We start from the raw sequence: 15911 nt of genomic DNA on the forward strand, positions 1-15911 counted from the left end.
GTGCCAGCTTGGGAGGCCTGAGCCAGCTTCCCATCCCAGTTTGGCCAAAGCACAAGCACATAAGCAGTACAGGACAGCTGTATCACTCTGCAGAACTGTGTTCAGATTTGCATGCTAATGAAATGTTGAAAAAGAAGAGGGTAGGACAACATATAACAACGAAGTAAGAGGCAAAGTATCTGTAACTATTTGTCAACTATTGACAAAGGTGTTGGAGGGTTAGACTTAAGAAACATTGAAGGAGTTAAACATACTAACCCGGCTAAGCAATGCTAAACAGGGAACATGACAGACACAAGGATTTGAAGAGTCAAAGGGGGAAGAGGGACTATCAGAGACAGTAGTAGTGCCACTTTGTCTCTCTTCCTGAACTGCTTCTGCATCTTTGATAAAATTTAAGAGTTGAGTTAAGGCACTGCAAAAATTTTAGTTCCCATTGTAACTGGGGCAGTTCCCAGTTTGACATTGTTCTGGACAGGGCTCACTTCATACTTAATGCTCAGAAGACCATTACTGTAGAAATAGTTCAGCAGGCATTTGGACAAAGCTCTTTTCCTTTTTTTGAGAGACTACCACACCCTTTCTGGAAGTGTATAGACAAGACTGTATTTCAAGAGAGGCATTAATCTTAAAATCATTTTTGCATGACTTAAACTCCAGCATAAATAATGTCAAGCATGTGTTGCATGTTCTTCTCTGGGTCTGCTTGTTGCCACCATTGTACAGCTTAACCATTCCATCAGCTTTCTTTACCTCCCACATCCCCCTTGCCCCCAACCAGGATGACATTGCCCTTGTCAGAGCTCATTACACATCTCAGCAGAACTGGATGGTGTTTAGCTTTCAGAGTCACATTATTGATTTGAAGTTTGTGCTTAACAAATGGTCTCTCTTCTCCTTCAGTGTCTGTAGTGGACATCAGTAGAAATCAACATGTATCCCTGTGGGGAGAAGAACAGTCACTGAAATTCTATGAATTACAAAATGAAGGCATTCTTTTATTTGGTTGGTTTTGCTGTGTGGTTTTGTTTGCCTTTTTTTTTTAAATTTTGACTCAGTCCTGTTTAAGGTCAGAAAAATCTCCTGAGAACAGCTGAGCCTTGGAAGTAACAAGCTTTATTAATCTGCCCTTTAAACTTTGCAAAAAAGCCCTATCTTTTCCTCAGTGCTATCCTTATGTACCATGCTAGCAACAGAAGGGACATCTAAAGATCATACCAGGCTACCCAGGAAAGTTCATTTGAGTCTTGATGCAAGAAGGCAATCGTTACAAGGTGTAATTTTTTACCTCATTTGAGCCACCTAAGAATTAGCCATTTAATCTAAACTTGTCCTCAAAGCTTCCCCCATTGTCAGCACATACAGACAAATGAACCTGCAGAGAGCTGCCCGTCACAGTCTAATATGATCATCTATGAAAGGGGGAAGAATGGTCTTTCTTCCTATTAACCATAGCCAACAGACTGGGACTGGAAGTAGAGACTACAGAACTAGCTTTTAAATAGGAATCCCATTCACATTGATAGGGCACAGCAATTCTGTGTCCTCTCTCATTCCCAGTTACTGATGAGAGACTGGTTAGAGAAAGCAAAGTGGGAAATGGGCCCCACAGAACCATTAAAATCCTGTAACACTGTTGGCAACTAGTGCCACTGAAAGCAGTCTCCAAGCAATTATATTTTTCAGGGACTGCACAGCTGGCTGCTGCCAGGTATATGGGATGAAAGGAAAAATTAAAAACAACCTTTGCATTTTGTTTCCCAAGTTGTGCTTAACCACAACCAAGGATTTGAGACTGTTTCTGCAAAGCTGAAAATAACTGAGAAGTTGGTAAACAAGTTGAGAAATGCAACAGGCTTACTCATTTGCTGAGAGTTTGTCAGCAATGCCCTTGTACTGATTGATTGTCTAGCAACATTCTGTATGTTCCAACTAAGGGCTAGACTTTGAGAATAACCAGGAGGCAAAGAATATTTTGAGAGCTCACTCACTGCTTTTGACCACTAGCCTCAGTCATTATCACCAACAAAAAGCAGTCATCCTAGGTGCACAAAATTGAATTAATCTGCCTCTCATATTTCAACTATCCTTTTAAATTCAGCAGGACTGTGTGGATAGCAATAACTAATTTGATTTGATTGACCAAACTTGAACAAAATGTTAACTGTAAACCTGTTTTCACACTGAATTGCAACTTGCAAGGCTGAGCAAGCTGTGCATTGATCACATCATCAACATTTATTTGGTTCTAACTTTTTCCTCTCGAAGATAGACAAATTTGTTTCTAATAGGATTTTACTATTATTACAGATTTAATTTTCAACCCAGGGCTTTTTACTGCTTTACTGGCTGAAGTCCAGCAAGTTTCTTGTACAAACAGAAGGTGAATAAATGCCTAGCCAAAAAAGATAACCTTTCATAGGAATGTCAAAAATCTCACCTGTGCAATTGTGATGTGAGGTCTCATCAACGTAACATTGGCCAGATTAGGAAGAGGAAATCCTTTTGACAGTTTAGCTTAAGAGACAAACACAATTATTTAGGTATGCATTAGAAGGATGATAAACACAGCTGTTGAAGGGCAGGTGTTTATATGGAGAGATTTCTAGGTCACTTTCAAGAATTAAGCTCTTACTCTTCACAAGCAGCCCTGGGAGGTAGACACAACGTTTATTTACCAGTGGGGAAAAATTGCAGATGCTTTTCTCTTGGCAGTATTGCAGCCAAACCAAGGAGTTTCATGTTCAATGTTACATACTCAGTGATTTGTCCCTAGTGACCTGAGGGACTGTTAATACAGCTCTAGCATCATTAGAAACTGCTCCCATTTGTCTCCATTAATTAAGGAAGATGAAGTTCATCCCAATACAGATGGCTGGCACAAAGCTATGTCTTCCTCTAGGGCCTTAAATAAGGTTTATGGGAGGCAAAAGCTCTGTGCTGGTCTTATAAAGAGGAATACATTTCACACACAGTGGCCTCAGGCAGGTGTGCAGACTAGAGAGACATGCTTCTCACTGATGCATCAGGGCCACCTTGAGTGAGGCAAAGGCAGATAGCTTGGAAAACTGCAGTCTCTTTCAGCCCTTTTTGCAGAACTGTGCCAGTGAGAGGGTGCACTTACACCCCTACAGATCAATCTCCCCCTTCCACTGCTTACTGACTGGTGGTCATTTTCCACTCAAGTTAATGGGAACTGGAAACTTAAGCAGAAAGTCAGTAGAAGTTCCTAGAATCACCCACGCTGCTGGAAGCTTTTAGATGAAGCTTTGAAATACAGCCTTACCATTAGCTGATGGAATTACTTCAGTCTGTAAGATGTAAGACAGGATGTTCTCCAGAAGTGAGATCTGCCACATATAAGAAAGCTGAGTTAGCCATCACTTCCTGACAGCAGTAGAACTGTCATGCCTTAATCCTGGATGGAGTTAGGCTCATGTTCAACTTCCAGCTCTCATTTGGCCCAAGAGTCATAAACTCAAGTGAACTTCAGTTTTTAAGTCTCTGGAACGATGCAGAGGAAGTTACATGCAAAATGTAAATGGCTTTCGTCATGCTTGGACAACGTTTTCATTTAAAACAGTCAGTTTCCTTTATTTGTGAGATGATTTATCACCAATAGGAAAGCAGGACCAGAACGGTTTAAATCCTTCCTCCTTAGCTACTCAGAACTGATTGATTATACTCAGAATTAAATGACTCCCTGCAGAGGCAGGGTTTTCCCTTGCAAGGCTACAACTGCACTAATTCAGGCATCTGAGACTAAGTATTTTGGCTCCCATTCCCTACTGTAATTCCAAGCATCTGTGATTAGCACCCACTGCACCTCATGGGCTGCTCTGCCTCGGTCGTGCATGTGATCGCTTTGGCAGCACACTGCTCCATCTGCTGCTACAGTTCAGACTGCTGCTCTGTGTTTCAGTTATGATTCGAGAGATCTCTCTGCTTACCGATGAAATGCAATACAGCAGTCAGGGGAACTACAGAATATCTTGTTTTCAGAGCACCAACTTGCCCCAAAGAATATACTTTTAAGTCCACAGCAAAGAGGTGGCTGCTAGAAGACAGGAAAAGAGCCATCCAGGAATGAAGCCAAATGATTTAGAAATACAGATAAAGTTTAGCTGCTTAGCCTTTTGCCTGGATATCACTTATATTCCTGATTTGCATTTCCTACATGCTTAAACTACCTGCTTACCTCAAAAAAGCCAACATTGGAGTGGGCTAGGGAGAACTGGAGCCTGAAGGAAAGAAGTGAAAGAAGATGAGTCACTAGAAAGGATAAACGGTAATTCTAGTCATGTGCAGTCACTGCTGTAGAGCTTCAGAGCTCCACGAAAAGTTTTTTGAAGCAATTTACCTCACACAATGCATACTGCCTCACAGAGAAAGATATGGCTCTCAGAGCATTGCTGAACATGCATGCAAAAGAATGTGCTAGAAGGGCTGTAGCCAGCAATGTGAGTGTGCTTCTCCTTGTGCTGTGTTTTGGAAATCCTACTGACAATTGATTTTACCAAGGATGTGCAGGCTCCCAGATATTTTGCAAGGATTTTGGTACATCTGCATAATGCTTTGATGTGAGCCTTACCAAGGTAGGAAGAAAAATTCATTTGTTGTATGGTACTGCTGCTGATGGCTGTCGCCAATGTCTTTGCTTGCAAATTACTTATATATGTACTCAAGTATCCAACATAAGATTTCTGAGTTTCCACAGCATGGGCATCCCAGCTCTCAAGGCAAGCTTCCAGCACACTCCAGATTTTTCTCTTTGAATATAGCTGCAAAAAAATGCTAACAGCACTATCCTCAGTTTCCTAGTATCTGTGCCCTGGTGAACACTGCATATTCTTAACCCTGTAACTGTCTTCCCAAGGGACTTTTATGAAATCAGGGTACCAATTCCCAGCTGTGAGGTCCTGGTATACAGAGCTTCCCTCTTTAACATGTGACATGCTATATGTCTGAATGCCCAGCCCCCTGCTCTCCAGCTTTCTGGCCCTAGGAAGCTGCAGTGCTTCACTTGGGGAAAGTCTGCTACAAGAATATCAGTGTAGGGGAACTGCAGGGGTCCAGGCTCTTTCCTGTGTCATGGACCTCTCTGCACTTTAGTGGCACAAGTGGTCTAGAAAGCAGTGTCATCTTGCCAGCTGGGAAGCGATGAGGGAAGCCCTCAGATGGTTCATGGTCATCTTAACTGGCCTGCACACCTCCTTTATCTAGCTCAGAAGGGAGAGCAGATAAATTCAATGAGACCACTGCCCTGCAGCAATACACAGCTGGTGGGCAGTCCACTAGGGACTGTGGAAGTTGTCACAGACAAGCTTCCTGACTCCTCTAAACTGTACAAGTACAGCCACATAGAGAATTAGAGAATCTAATGGAGATCAATTTGTCAGGGAAACACATAGTTATACGATCACATGCCTAAACTGTGAATGTTGGCGTTACTAACACTGTTTTCCAAATAGCTGGAAATCCTTTCCATCCCAGGTTGAGTTACCTGTTCAAACATAGCGAGCCCATCAATTTCTGGTCAAATATATTCAGAGCAATGCTGGTGTTGGCTGCCTGCAGAATAAAGAAAGCACGGATTACCAGACAAAAACTGAGGACCCTTGCTGTGAATGTCACAAATACATGAAACAGCTTCTGTACATAATTAGGAAGATAAAATTTATGTAGGTGCAGCTTTCTCCCTAGCTCATGGGCCATGCAAGGCTGCACACACAGTGAATGCCTGCTTGTCCGAATGGCACTGCGAGCTGAAACATGGGTATTGAGCTTTCAGCAATCAAAATACATTTTCAGGTAAATGAACCAGTTACCAAGAGACATGACTCATGCCTGCAGAACAGGTAGAGTTCTCATTCCAGAGAACAAAACTGGTTGATCAGAGTTACTATATGTTTGGAGTTTTGGCCATCTATAGGAAAGTGTTCTTTGCCATAGAAATTTCCTATAGGTTAAGTGAGGCCACACAGTCACCACCTGTGACTAAGGGAAATTTTTACATTTAAGTATGAGAATTTCAGCACTTTTTTGTACAGAGTTTTAACAGAAGGAAGGAACAAACATATTTAACCCTGAGTTAAACATCACCTCGTTCATTGTACTTACTACATTCATTGTGAACAATGACTGGGTGGTTGAGTCTGGCAGAACAGCAAACACCTCCATGGAGCCCTGGATATCTACTGTGAAGGAATCCTGCTTTAAGCTGATGACAGGTATTTCAGTAGCCATTAGCTTCAACATCACTGGGTAGGGTGTAACTGAATATTTGGCTACCTGTAAGGTTCCAAGAGAAAAAAAACCCAAACAGAAAAAGGCTTGCCTTATAGAACAGATTAGAATACTGCATTTTCTTATTCTTAAAGCAATCATTTTGAAGTAGCTCCTTACAACAAGGTTAAGAATAGCTACTAACATAAGATTCTTTCAATCAAGCAGAAAGTAGAAGTTTTCTGTTCTGATAAATTAACAGTCTTGGCCACAACAGGAGGGCAATGGAAAGTTCCTTCCACTCTAGAAATACGATTTCTTCTATATCACTTTGAGAGAAATTAAATACTTGTTTGTGAACATAGGAAGGAATGGAACATAAGCGTGATGTTTAAGTCACACAACAAGAGAGCTTGGGGGTCATTCACTTTGATTCACCCATTTGATGAGACTGGTTCCTGCTCTGGACTGTCCTGAGAATAGCCTCACTCTGTCCACTGCCTGAAGAGCAGGTAGGCTCACCAAGTTCATTACTTAGAACAGAGGGGAATGAATATTGGCATCAGTGCTCATGGCACTTTATGGAGAAGACCATATGATGACTGCCCTTAGAATAGTCTGAATATTTCTGAGGAAGGAACTTAATATAGTCCAGGAAGCAAACAAGGATGTGAAGTTCTTCAAACCATGAATCTGATTTCATCCAACCTCAGTACTCTTGGCCTAGGGTCTTTTATGCTCATTTTTGGTTTCTCACTCTGTCAAAGGCAGCTGGTGGAAGCCATGCACACTCATATTCTCTGTTCAGTTATATTATCTCCTCCACCTGAAATAAATGGATATCCTGTGCATCTGCCTTGTCTGTTCCATAGATGTAATGTTTCCTGCCCATCTGTTAGCTTGGTTTCCTGCACATAGCCACTATAGTCCCTTCCCAGGTCTTTACTGGATTCCATTCTGCTAGTCAGTCACAGGCTAGTAAGGCAGACAATTATGCAGGTTTAGGCAGGAGAAAGGTGTTATTTCTGAGCTGAGGCCCTCAGAAGTCTCTCAAAGCAGGACTCATGACTGGAAGATTTTTCCTGCCTAGAGCTGGTTTTAGCTGGGAACAGCAGCAGCTTGGGCACAGTGCCCACAGTAAAGATTGACGTGCAAGATCAGGAGCCAAGTTTGATAACAGTGCAAGTCATCCAACTCATTGTTGGGCAGAAGATGACAATGCCCATCTGCTCTACTGTTAATAGGAATACATGTCCCTGCTTCTCCAGCACAGGAACCCTGCTGGCCCTACAAGACTGTGGGATACACCAGCACTGAGGTGTCTGACACCCACACCAGGTGGTTTCCTAAGAGCCTGTAGAAATAATGTTACTCACCTCAGGGATGATACTGCCAAATATCTCTGTGCTTATATTAAAATAGCTGCAAGTCTGGAGGAAGAAAAAACACAATTATTATTTTTTTTTTTACCAGATTTGACCTTTATGGTCAGCTTTTCTCTAAATGCATTGATTTTTATACCTCTCAAATATTCTTGAGGGACTTAGTATACTTAAAGCTGATTCCCAAAAATATATGCCAAAATACTACCTAAGCAAGCAAGTGCTTAATATCATTATAGTTTGGGCTGTAAACTATAGGTTTTGGGACTTACTGAACCTCCTGGAGACAGGCTAGCCAAGTCTGCCACCCTCCAAGCCACAGCTACTGTGCTTTGACATGTGCTTTGCTTCCATGGCCCCTGTAGTACTTTCAGTCTATGAAGATCCCTCAGAAAACAGCTACTGAGGCTGCTAGATTCCCCAGACTAGATCCTTTGTCCAGGTCAGAGGAGTCTATGCCTCAGGTCTACAAAAACCTTTGTAGCAAGTTGCCAGCATTTGGAACCTTGCTCAGTGGAACTTGGCACCCCTGGCTGTAGCCTGAAGCAGCTATATATAGCCTAAGTGAAAAAGTATAAGAACACTCTAGTATTTATGATCTACTGTCTCAGGACTTTGCAGGCCAATTAGCAGCTTTATACAGCCCACAGACTGACAACTGGCAGGTCAAAGCCCCATCCTGGATGACCTGAGCCACTCTGACCCCATTCCTGTGTCCTACTCACCTCCTCTGCAATGGTGATGTTGAATGCTCCTGTGGTATAGTAAGCAAATGAAGAGGTCTGAAAGAAATACTCTGAGAAGGCAAGGTAGAGCATGGAGTTGTTTTGGTCTGGGATAGCAAAGGGCACTGCCACATAGGGAAGGCCAGTATAGTTTCCAGCTGGGTAGACTGTGCCCTAAAAATTATTGTCAGAGATAAAAAAAAAATCAGAGTCAAAACACAACTAACATGACTGCAATTAATGCTACTTTCCTTTACCTTGCTCAGACTACTCATTTGGTATATAAATGAGTACATAGGCTTTGTAGCACACCCTGAAGACTTGGTGCTTTCAAGTAGATAGTGAAGACAAGTTCCAGAGATTGGAGGCATTTATGGATGACACCCGAGAACTGTCTTTTGAGATGCTGATCACCTACTGAAGACAGTCTAACACCTCAGAAAGAGCTTCTAAGTTAAGGATCTACATATTCTTTGAAGACCATAAGGCTAAGGGTCCTCATTGAAGAGCCTTACTTTCTCCTTTCCCCATCCCTAGGAATTTAACTCTGAGAACTGCTGCTTAAGACCTATCCAGTGATCTCAATTACAAAATGGATCTCTAAAAACAGAGGTGTTTCTAGGTCAAAATCTGCACCTTATTCTACCCAGAAACAAGTTGGTAACCTGTGCAGAACAAAAGAATGCCTATGAAAGGAAAGTTATGTTAGACAATGTTAAAAACACTTATGTTGTCTTTTGTGCTCCCATTATATTAGCAAAGACTTGCAGATCAAATATTTCCAAATGCATCCAGATTAAACAAAAAAGGCAAAACTGATTCAAAGTGATAAAAGTACTTAGAGGTTAAGATTTTTTTATATCCCTTTTACTAGTTCCCCCTTTCTCTTTCATCTCAAATGTGTTCTGTGTGTCTGTTTTCTCAATCCCTCCCCATCTATCTCAATTTCTGGTTGCCTTTTAAAGGCTATTAAAACACCTGAAGTGCTGAGTCATGCTGATGACCTCCCTGTTCAAGCCTCCCTTGCTGGATTCACCAGTCACTTGCTTTGTATCTTTCTCCCATGTTGCACCTTATGTGGGAGGGTAGCTCTTGTAATCAGCCATAACATTATGTCTTTAGTCTACCTCCAGTCCCTGCTTAAAGTCTAGTTGCTACAATACCCAGAAAAGCTTGACAGAAGCCACAGAGCTGGTGTGCCATGACCAGTGACAGATACTAGCTTTTTGTTCCCACCTCTCTTATTTCTCTGCTGTCTCTTTTTAATATTTAATCTATAAGATCTTTGTGATAAGACTGTCTTTTCATTCTGCCTTCACAAAGCACCTAGTGTAAGGCATATTAAATTTAATTAAGAATCTTAGATAATATGATGATAAATATACTCAACCTTGCACAGAATGACAAAGCATTTCAGCATTAGGAACTAGTCTGATTTTAGTTTCAATACTTAAGGACATTTTTCCCTTTATTTGAAAGATACTTTCAGGTCTTCAAACTCCTTGGGCTCCCATGCTTTTTCAAAGGTCTTCTGTCTTACCATTCAAGGTGCTGGAGGCTTAGTTCTTCCTCCTATAACCTTGCTCTTTCTTTTCCTCTCTTATCTGACAGCAGATGCATCTAGTTAGTGCAATGTGTAGAAATATTCCCGTAACTGACTGAAAGTTCAAGATATTCATCAACAGGAAGAGAAAGATGGTGTCAAATACCATTTTCTCTCCTTTCCCATTCTCTTTTTTTCCTTCTAACTTGCACTGCTCTCTTTTATATAACCAACTTAGCAGCAATTAACACAAAAGGATGTGGCTTTTAAATAATTAATTTTACAACAGGATTGTTAAAATATATTAGCATAACAAATGCAATAATGCTTTGAAATGTCTTCTCAGATACTAATTCTGAACAGCAATCATGCTCATCCTAGGAAGTGGATCATACAATAATAAAAGCCACAGCAATCTTGGCAAATAGCACTACAGGTAATTACCTGCAAGTCCAGGTCAATGAACGGTTGGAATACTGCTGGCAAGCTGTTTAAGGAGTAGTCTATTTCGGCCAAATCATCAATTGGCATTAGGACTGTAAGGGTGGTAGATAAAGCAAATACCCAATATTACAAAAAGCACAGAAAGAATTTTATGTTTACTTAAAAATAAGTCAGTTTCTGAAGGAGAATGACACAAGTTGTTCCAAAGAGTAGGGAAAACCACAACCAAGGACCTCCTAACATGCATTCTGACCTAAGGCTTAATGTTTCTGCTGGCACCTTCTTTGAAGGTACTTCCTTTAGTTTGCCTAATACTTTCTCATTTTAGAAAAGTAAATTTGGTCTTAAAAAAATAAAAAAAAAAGGAAATTGCCATACCAGTGCTTCAGGGCATAAGGAAGCGCTGGGATTTCTTGTCAAGCATTTCTGAGAGCATACAGAGTACCTCTAACTTGCCAACACTTTCCTAGAAAGGTGGGTCCCCAATCTGCTTAGGTACTTTGTTTTGCACATGGTATCTGCCCAACACCATGTCTTAAAGAGCTGTAAGTGTAACCCAAAATGGTTAGTGAGAAGTGTGGGTGGTTGTTTTTTTGTTTTTTTTTTTTTGTTTTTTTTTTTTTTTTTTTACAAAGCTGCTTTTCATTTTGCCTTTGGCAAATCTGATAAATAGGCAAGTAAAACTTAAATTTGCAGGCAGGCTAGGGGAGCAGGCATCAGCTTGTGAAGTGCTATGCATGGCAGGAGAACTTGGAGCATGGAAGGGAACAGAAAACTGCCTTAATATCAGTGCTGTGTGGCTTTTCTGACAACAGAAGTGTACACTGCAACATTTGCATATTGAGAATTGCTCCCAAGTCCTTGGCTCCTCAGAAATACAGTTTTCTTGTCCAGGTAGCCTTCCCTTTATTTAACTGTGGTCCTTTAAGTGAGAGAACAGACAGATCAGAGGGTCTGGTACCACCACTGGAGGCTTTGCTGACCAGCTGCTAAGCAAGCTGCAGGATTTCAGTGAACAGGGGAGGGAAAGCAAAAGGAAAAAATATCACCAGTGACTCACCATTTAGCAATCTGATGTCTTCATCTATCAGCTGGATCCCAGATCTGATGTTGGGACATGACTATATAGAAGCACACTCAAGTTATGGCCCGATTAGTGTGGACCTGGAAGCACCTCTTACCTGTGTGCTAGCAAATCTTTCTGCTGATGTTACACACTTTACAGTATTTTTTTGTCAAAAACCTAAACTAACTTTTCTTCAGCTGACTTGTTACCCAAGGTTTCTGCTTGGCACAACATAAGCATGTTCCCTAAAGGCAGCTCTGACATAGGACAAAGTGAGAAGTTGCCCGATGGGGATGGCAAAACCACAGCCTTAAGGAGCACAAGGAGACAGAAAACTCGTGATGAATGGGATGTATCCCTCTCCTCTATAAAGATGACTGTCTTAGATGAAAGACCTAACTTTTGAATGGCTCTAACTGGATAAAACCAGTCCCACCCAAGTACACTGGGAAGGACAACCCTGTCCTGGGGCAGAATCACAGTCATCTCAAGCTTTATCTCCTCTCAGAGGCCTCAGGCAGGTTGTCATCAGAACTACCTCTGATATGAGGTTTAAATATGTCATACTACCAGGTGATATACAACCACCTCTCTGTGCATCACCCAATATGCTTTGTCTGCCGAGTATAAAAATTACTCAAAACCCAATATGCCTGTAGGTACACAGACAGAGACTTATTCTTCATCGGAATAGGAAAATAACTACATTTTCCAGCCCTACTGCTGCCTTGGTTGAACCTAGAATATCTTGGCCATGAAGTTGGCACTTTATCTGGAAGCATTTCTGGCTGGTGAAATGGTGACCATGCTGATCAGACCAGAATAGGAATGTATTATTTTTTTAGTTCTTCCTTTGCCAAGTTCACAGCACTGACTTGTGAAAGTCATACTCCTTAAACCCCTCTCCCACACAATGTTAAAGGCTTACGTTTGTGACCAAGCTCTTGTGAATAGGTTTCTTCAGATACTTGATAAAGAAGTTACGCAGGAAGCTAGAGGAAAGGAAAAAAGCAGTTAATGGGTCAAGTACTGCAGTCATTAACTGGAAGTCATATCTCTGCAAAACATGGATTTAATGGCATCTGAGTTTGATATTCTAGTACACAGGGGAGCTTTCTGAAATGTAGCAGCTATCAGAGATCCACCATTTAAAAGGAGATAACTTCACTGCTAGGCATCTCAGGAATTAGCCTGGATAGATTAATCTTTATGAATAAGGAAATCTTCATATTACCACCATCATGTATGTACACACACAGAATAAACAAGTAGTCTCTGCACTAGGAACTTCCAATACAAGTGAAAACAAAAACCCAAACCCAAAACCAGGTGACAAGAGCGGTATTCAGACAGTGAGAATACAAGAAACAATGAAAGAATGTTGCATGGAGTTGTAACCAGAAGCGCACAGACAGCAGTCTGGTTCTGTTCGGTTTTGATAGTGCTGTGACTAGGAGTACTTAAAGCATAGTACAACCAGGTAACTTCTACCCAGAGCTGAAGATTAGAGTAGTGTTTAGAAAGAAGTGGGCACTGAAGCAGCACAAGGGCTTGTTTGATGCTGTCTCTATCCTCTAGTCATGCAACATTGTGCACAAATACAAGGACAATTGCCATTTTTAGCCATTTTAACACTGGATTAGGGCCCTGATTCTCTGTCATGGTGCCTGTAGATGCCTAAAAGTAAATCTGCGTGCCCTATTTTGTGAAGCTGTCTCTGTGCTGTGTATTGACAGTTACTTTCTCCTAGAGTATATACAGATCTCTTCCACTTACCCACTTTTCCCATTCAGCTTGATGTCTATATCACCAGAAGTTGTCCGGCAGCTGCTAAGTGATATCGATGTACGACCTGTTTTATCCAGGGGTGTTGAAAAGATTGCAGTAACAAACACCTTTGAAATATATACTGTGCTTCTTCCACTGTCTTTGCTGCATAAAGCAAAAATTAAAAAATTGAAAAAAGCTATTTTTAATGAGCTTTCAAGACTTATTAATTCTTAAATGGACTCTTTTCTGTCCACCAAAGATAAAGTTGTTTATCTGGATGCTTTTTATTGCATTGCTCATAACTAGAAGAGATTCTAATATGTCTGCAAATTGAATATCCTATGCAAATTCCCAGCCAGGAGTTTTGAAAAATGATGTATTTGGGAAAGCAGGTAATTCACTGATGTAAACTATTTTGTTCTACCTCCCAAACCTGCACCCACAGCAGAGGGAACAGGCATATGCTTGATATAAGATAGGGCAAGAGAGCTGTATTGGGACCTATCCTATTGATATTGAGGAAGGTTGACCCATGTCAGGGCCTGGAGTGCCCCAGAGGGCTCTGTGTCCTCTTCCCCACCCCTCCCAGGGCTTTGGCAGCCCATGCTGAAGACCAGCTCCAATACAGTGAAACTGCATTATTTTGGATCAAGTTTTTCATAGCTTGGTTGTGAGACAGCTGCGAAAAGCCTCATTGGGGCTTCTCTGACCTTGGTTTATGAGCTGCATTGGAGCAGAGGTCTTTGGTTGAGCTGTGTTGTAGGTACACCTGTGCATGACCTTGTACTTTGTTAATCCTGATGGTGCTTTGCTGGTCTGACTCCCTGGCTTCACCCAAGACCTGCCTCTTCACTTATGGGCTGACCTGGCGATCTAGACCAGTGGCTGTTCCTGGTCACTGCCACTAACATGCACTGCTCGCCTGTCTTGAGTACTTACCAGTGGGGGCACTGCCCCTCTGACTATGCCACCACCCTCAGGTTCAGGGTCCCCTCCCCTTGCAAGCAGCCAGCCCTGCCATCTCTGACAGCATAAGCCCAGAAGTACATATTGGAGACTGCTGTAGTTCAGTCAATATAGGTCGTGTGAGTTGTGGGAAGAAGAGAGGGATTTCTTTCCTCTGAAACAGCCTGCAACTAGGAAGCTGTGGATACTGCTCTACAGATATTACTATTTGCTTCTCCATCTTCCATCAGCTTTTGGACTGTCTCTTGGAGACATAGCACAGGATTTCTAACAGTGTAGCTGCACTGGAAGGGTTTATTATACTGGACTGTGATCTAGCACACTACAGTTTTTCTAAATGTGTCATTAGCTGGCAGGCGAGACAGAGCATCAGTCCTTTGCTATTTGCAGAGATGCATTTCAGCCATGGACTCTTTATCAGTGCTCATGTCTGAGGGGGCAGGGACTGTCTCCCACCTGCAGACCTGTTCAGAAAGACCAGTCTGTACTCCTGGGTTACTGCTGCTGTCAAAGAGCATCTTTGCCATGAAGAGGTCACAAAAACTAAACTTTGCATTTTTATCTTTATATTCTCCATCAAGATAGATCCCAGAACACATGAAGCTGTACGTACAACATCCAAGTCCTTATGTTCCAGTTCATATCAATGGTTAGAGAAGCATTTCCAATCACCAGTTTTATCCCAGTGCCAGGTAAGAGGGAGATGGAAGCATTTGGGAATTCAACAGCGGTGATTTGTATTCTAGAGTATGCAGAAGGTAAGGGAGAGAAAAGAGAAGGTTTATTTCATCAGTCAGGATGAACATAAAACAAGATTCAAGTTTCAGTTGAGCACAAGTTGCCCCCAGAGAAAATACTTACCTTGAGATGTTGTATTTGACATTACCAAGCCCAAATTTCTCATAGCCACTCAAGTCGGGGAAATGGTCCTTCTCCATATTCTGCTTCAGGATTTCCAGCCCAACCTCCTTGGCTACAGGAAAAGTATGATCAGTTGTTGCTTTTGGTACTGTGTGGGAGTTCAGTTATGTGCTTCTGGCTTAGGAGATGGGACAGACAGAGTCAGATAAGAGAGGATATCTCATCTGAGACCCAGCAGTGCCATTTCAGATCTTACTCCTAGTCGTGGCAAGAGTTGAAATTACTGACTTAATATCTGAAATTAAATGAACCTTGATATGATGTACAATGCTGCCAGGCAGCTTACTGTATCCAAGTACTGTGCTTTTAAACTTTCCTTTTCTTTATAGCCTGTGATAAGGTCACATCCTCCCCCTGCCCTCACTTCCCTATGTCTGTCATATCAGGATTCAATGCAATACCACCAGCAGCTCCTAAAAACATGACACATACCATATTCCAACCCCTTCTGGGTGATCCTCACTTTCAGTCCAGGGCTGGCATTGAGTTGCCCACTGAGCAAACTTAAGAGGAGGAGAAAACAGCAAATCTTCACCATCTTCCTCATGTTTTATGGAACCTGTTAATAAATATTTTAAGTTATAGTAGACATTCATGCTATGTCATATGGTGGCTGTAGTCCCTTTCCCCTTCCCAGGGCAAGCTGTTCTGACACCACCTTTCCTTCTAGAAAGGAGAAAGAGGAAAGCCCAGCAACTATGGAAGAGAGGACCTGTTCTGCACAGACTGTTACAGAACTAGAGCTCCTCAGGGTAAAGGAGGACAAGTCAGCCTATTCACTATCATAGGAAGTGGAGAAAGTGCTTGGGATAAGTCTACATGGACAAACCCTGTTGAAAAGGAAGGGGCATTGAATTTTTAGGCCATAA

The 15911-nt window shown here is 41.8% G+C and overlaps 1 protein-coding gene across 1 annotated transcript; it reads right to left on the minus strand.

Moving 5' to 3' along the window:
- Nucleotides 1-626: 626 nt before the first annotated feature.
- On the minus strand, nt 627-15589 carry BPIFC (BPI fold containing family C). Its single transcript, XM_040595729.1, has 15 exons — nt 15475-15589; nt 14983-15094; nt 14735-14863; nt 13162-13317; nt 12314-12377; nt 11380-11440; nt 10320-10411; nt 8333-8506; nt 7602-7655; nt 6121-6291; nt 5504-5571; nt 4199-4241; nt 3287-3350; nt 2441-2517; nt 627-941 (listed from the first exon to the last, which is right to left on the minus strand). Exons 1-15 carry the CDS (start codon nt 15587-15589, stop codon nt 900-902), a joined length of 1422 nt encoding a protein of 473 aa, XP_040451663.1. The 3' UTR covers nt 627-899.
- Nucleotides 15590-15911: the final 322 nt, after the last annotated feature.

Source organism: Falco naumanni, chromosome 5 (assembly GCF_017639655.2).
Source record: "Falco naumanni isolate bFalNau1 chromosome 5, bFalNau1.pat, whole genome shotgun sequence".
NCBI lineage: Eukaryota > Metazoa > Chordata > Aves > Falconiformes > Falconidae > Falco > Falco naumanni.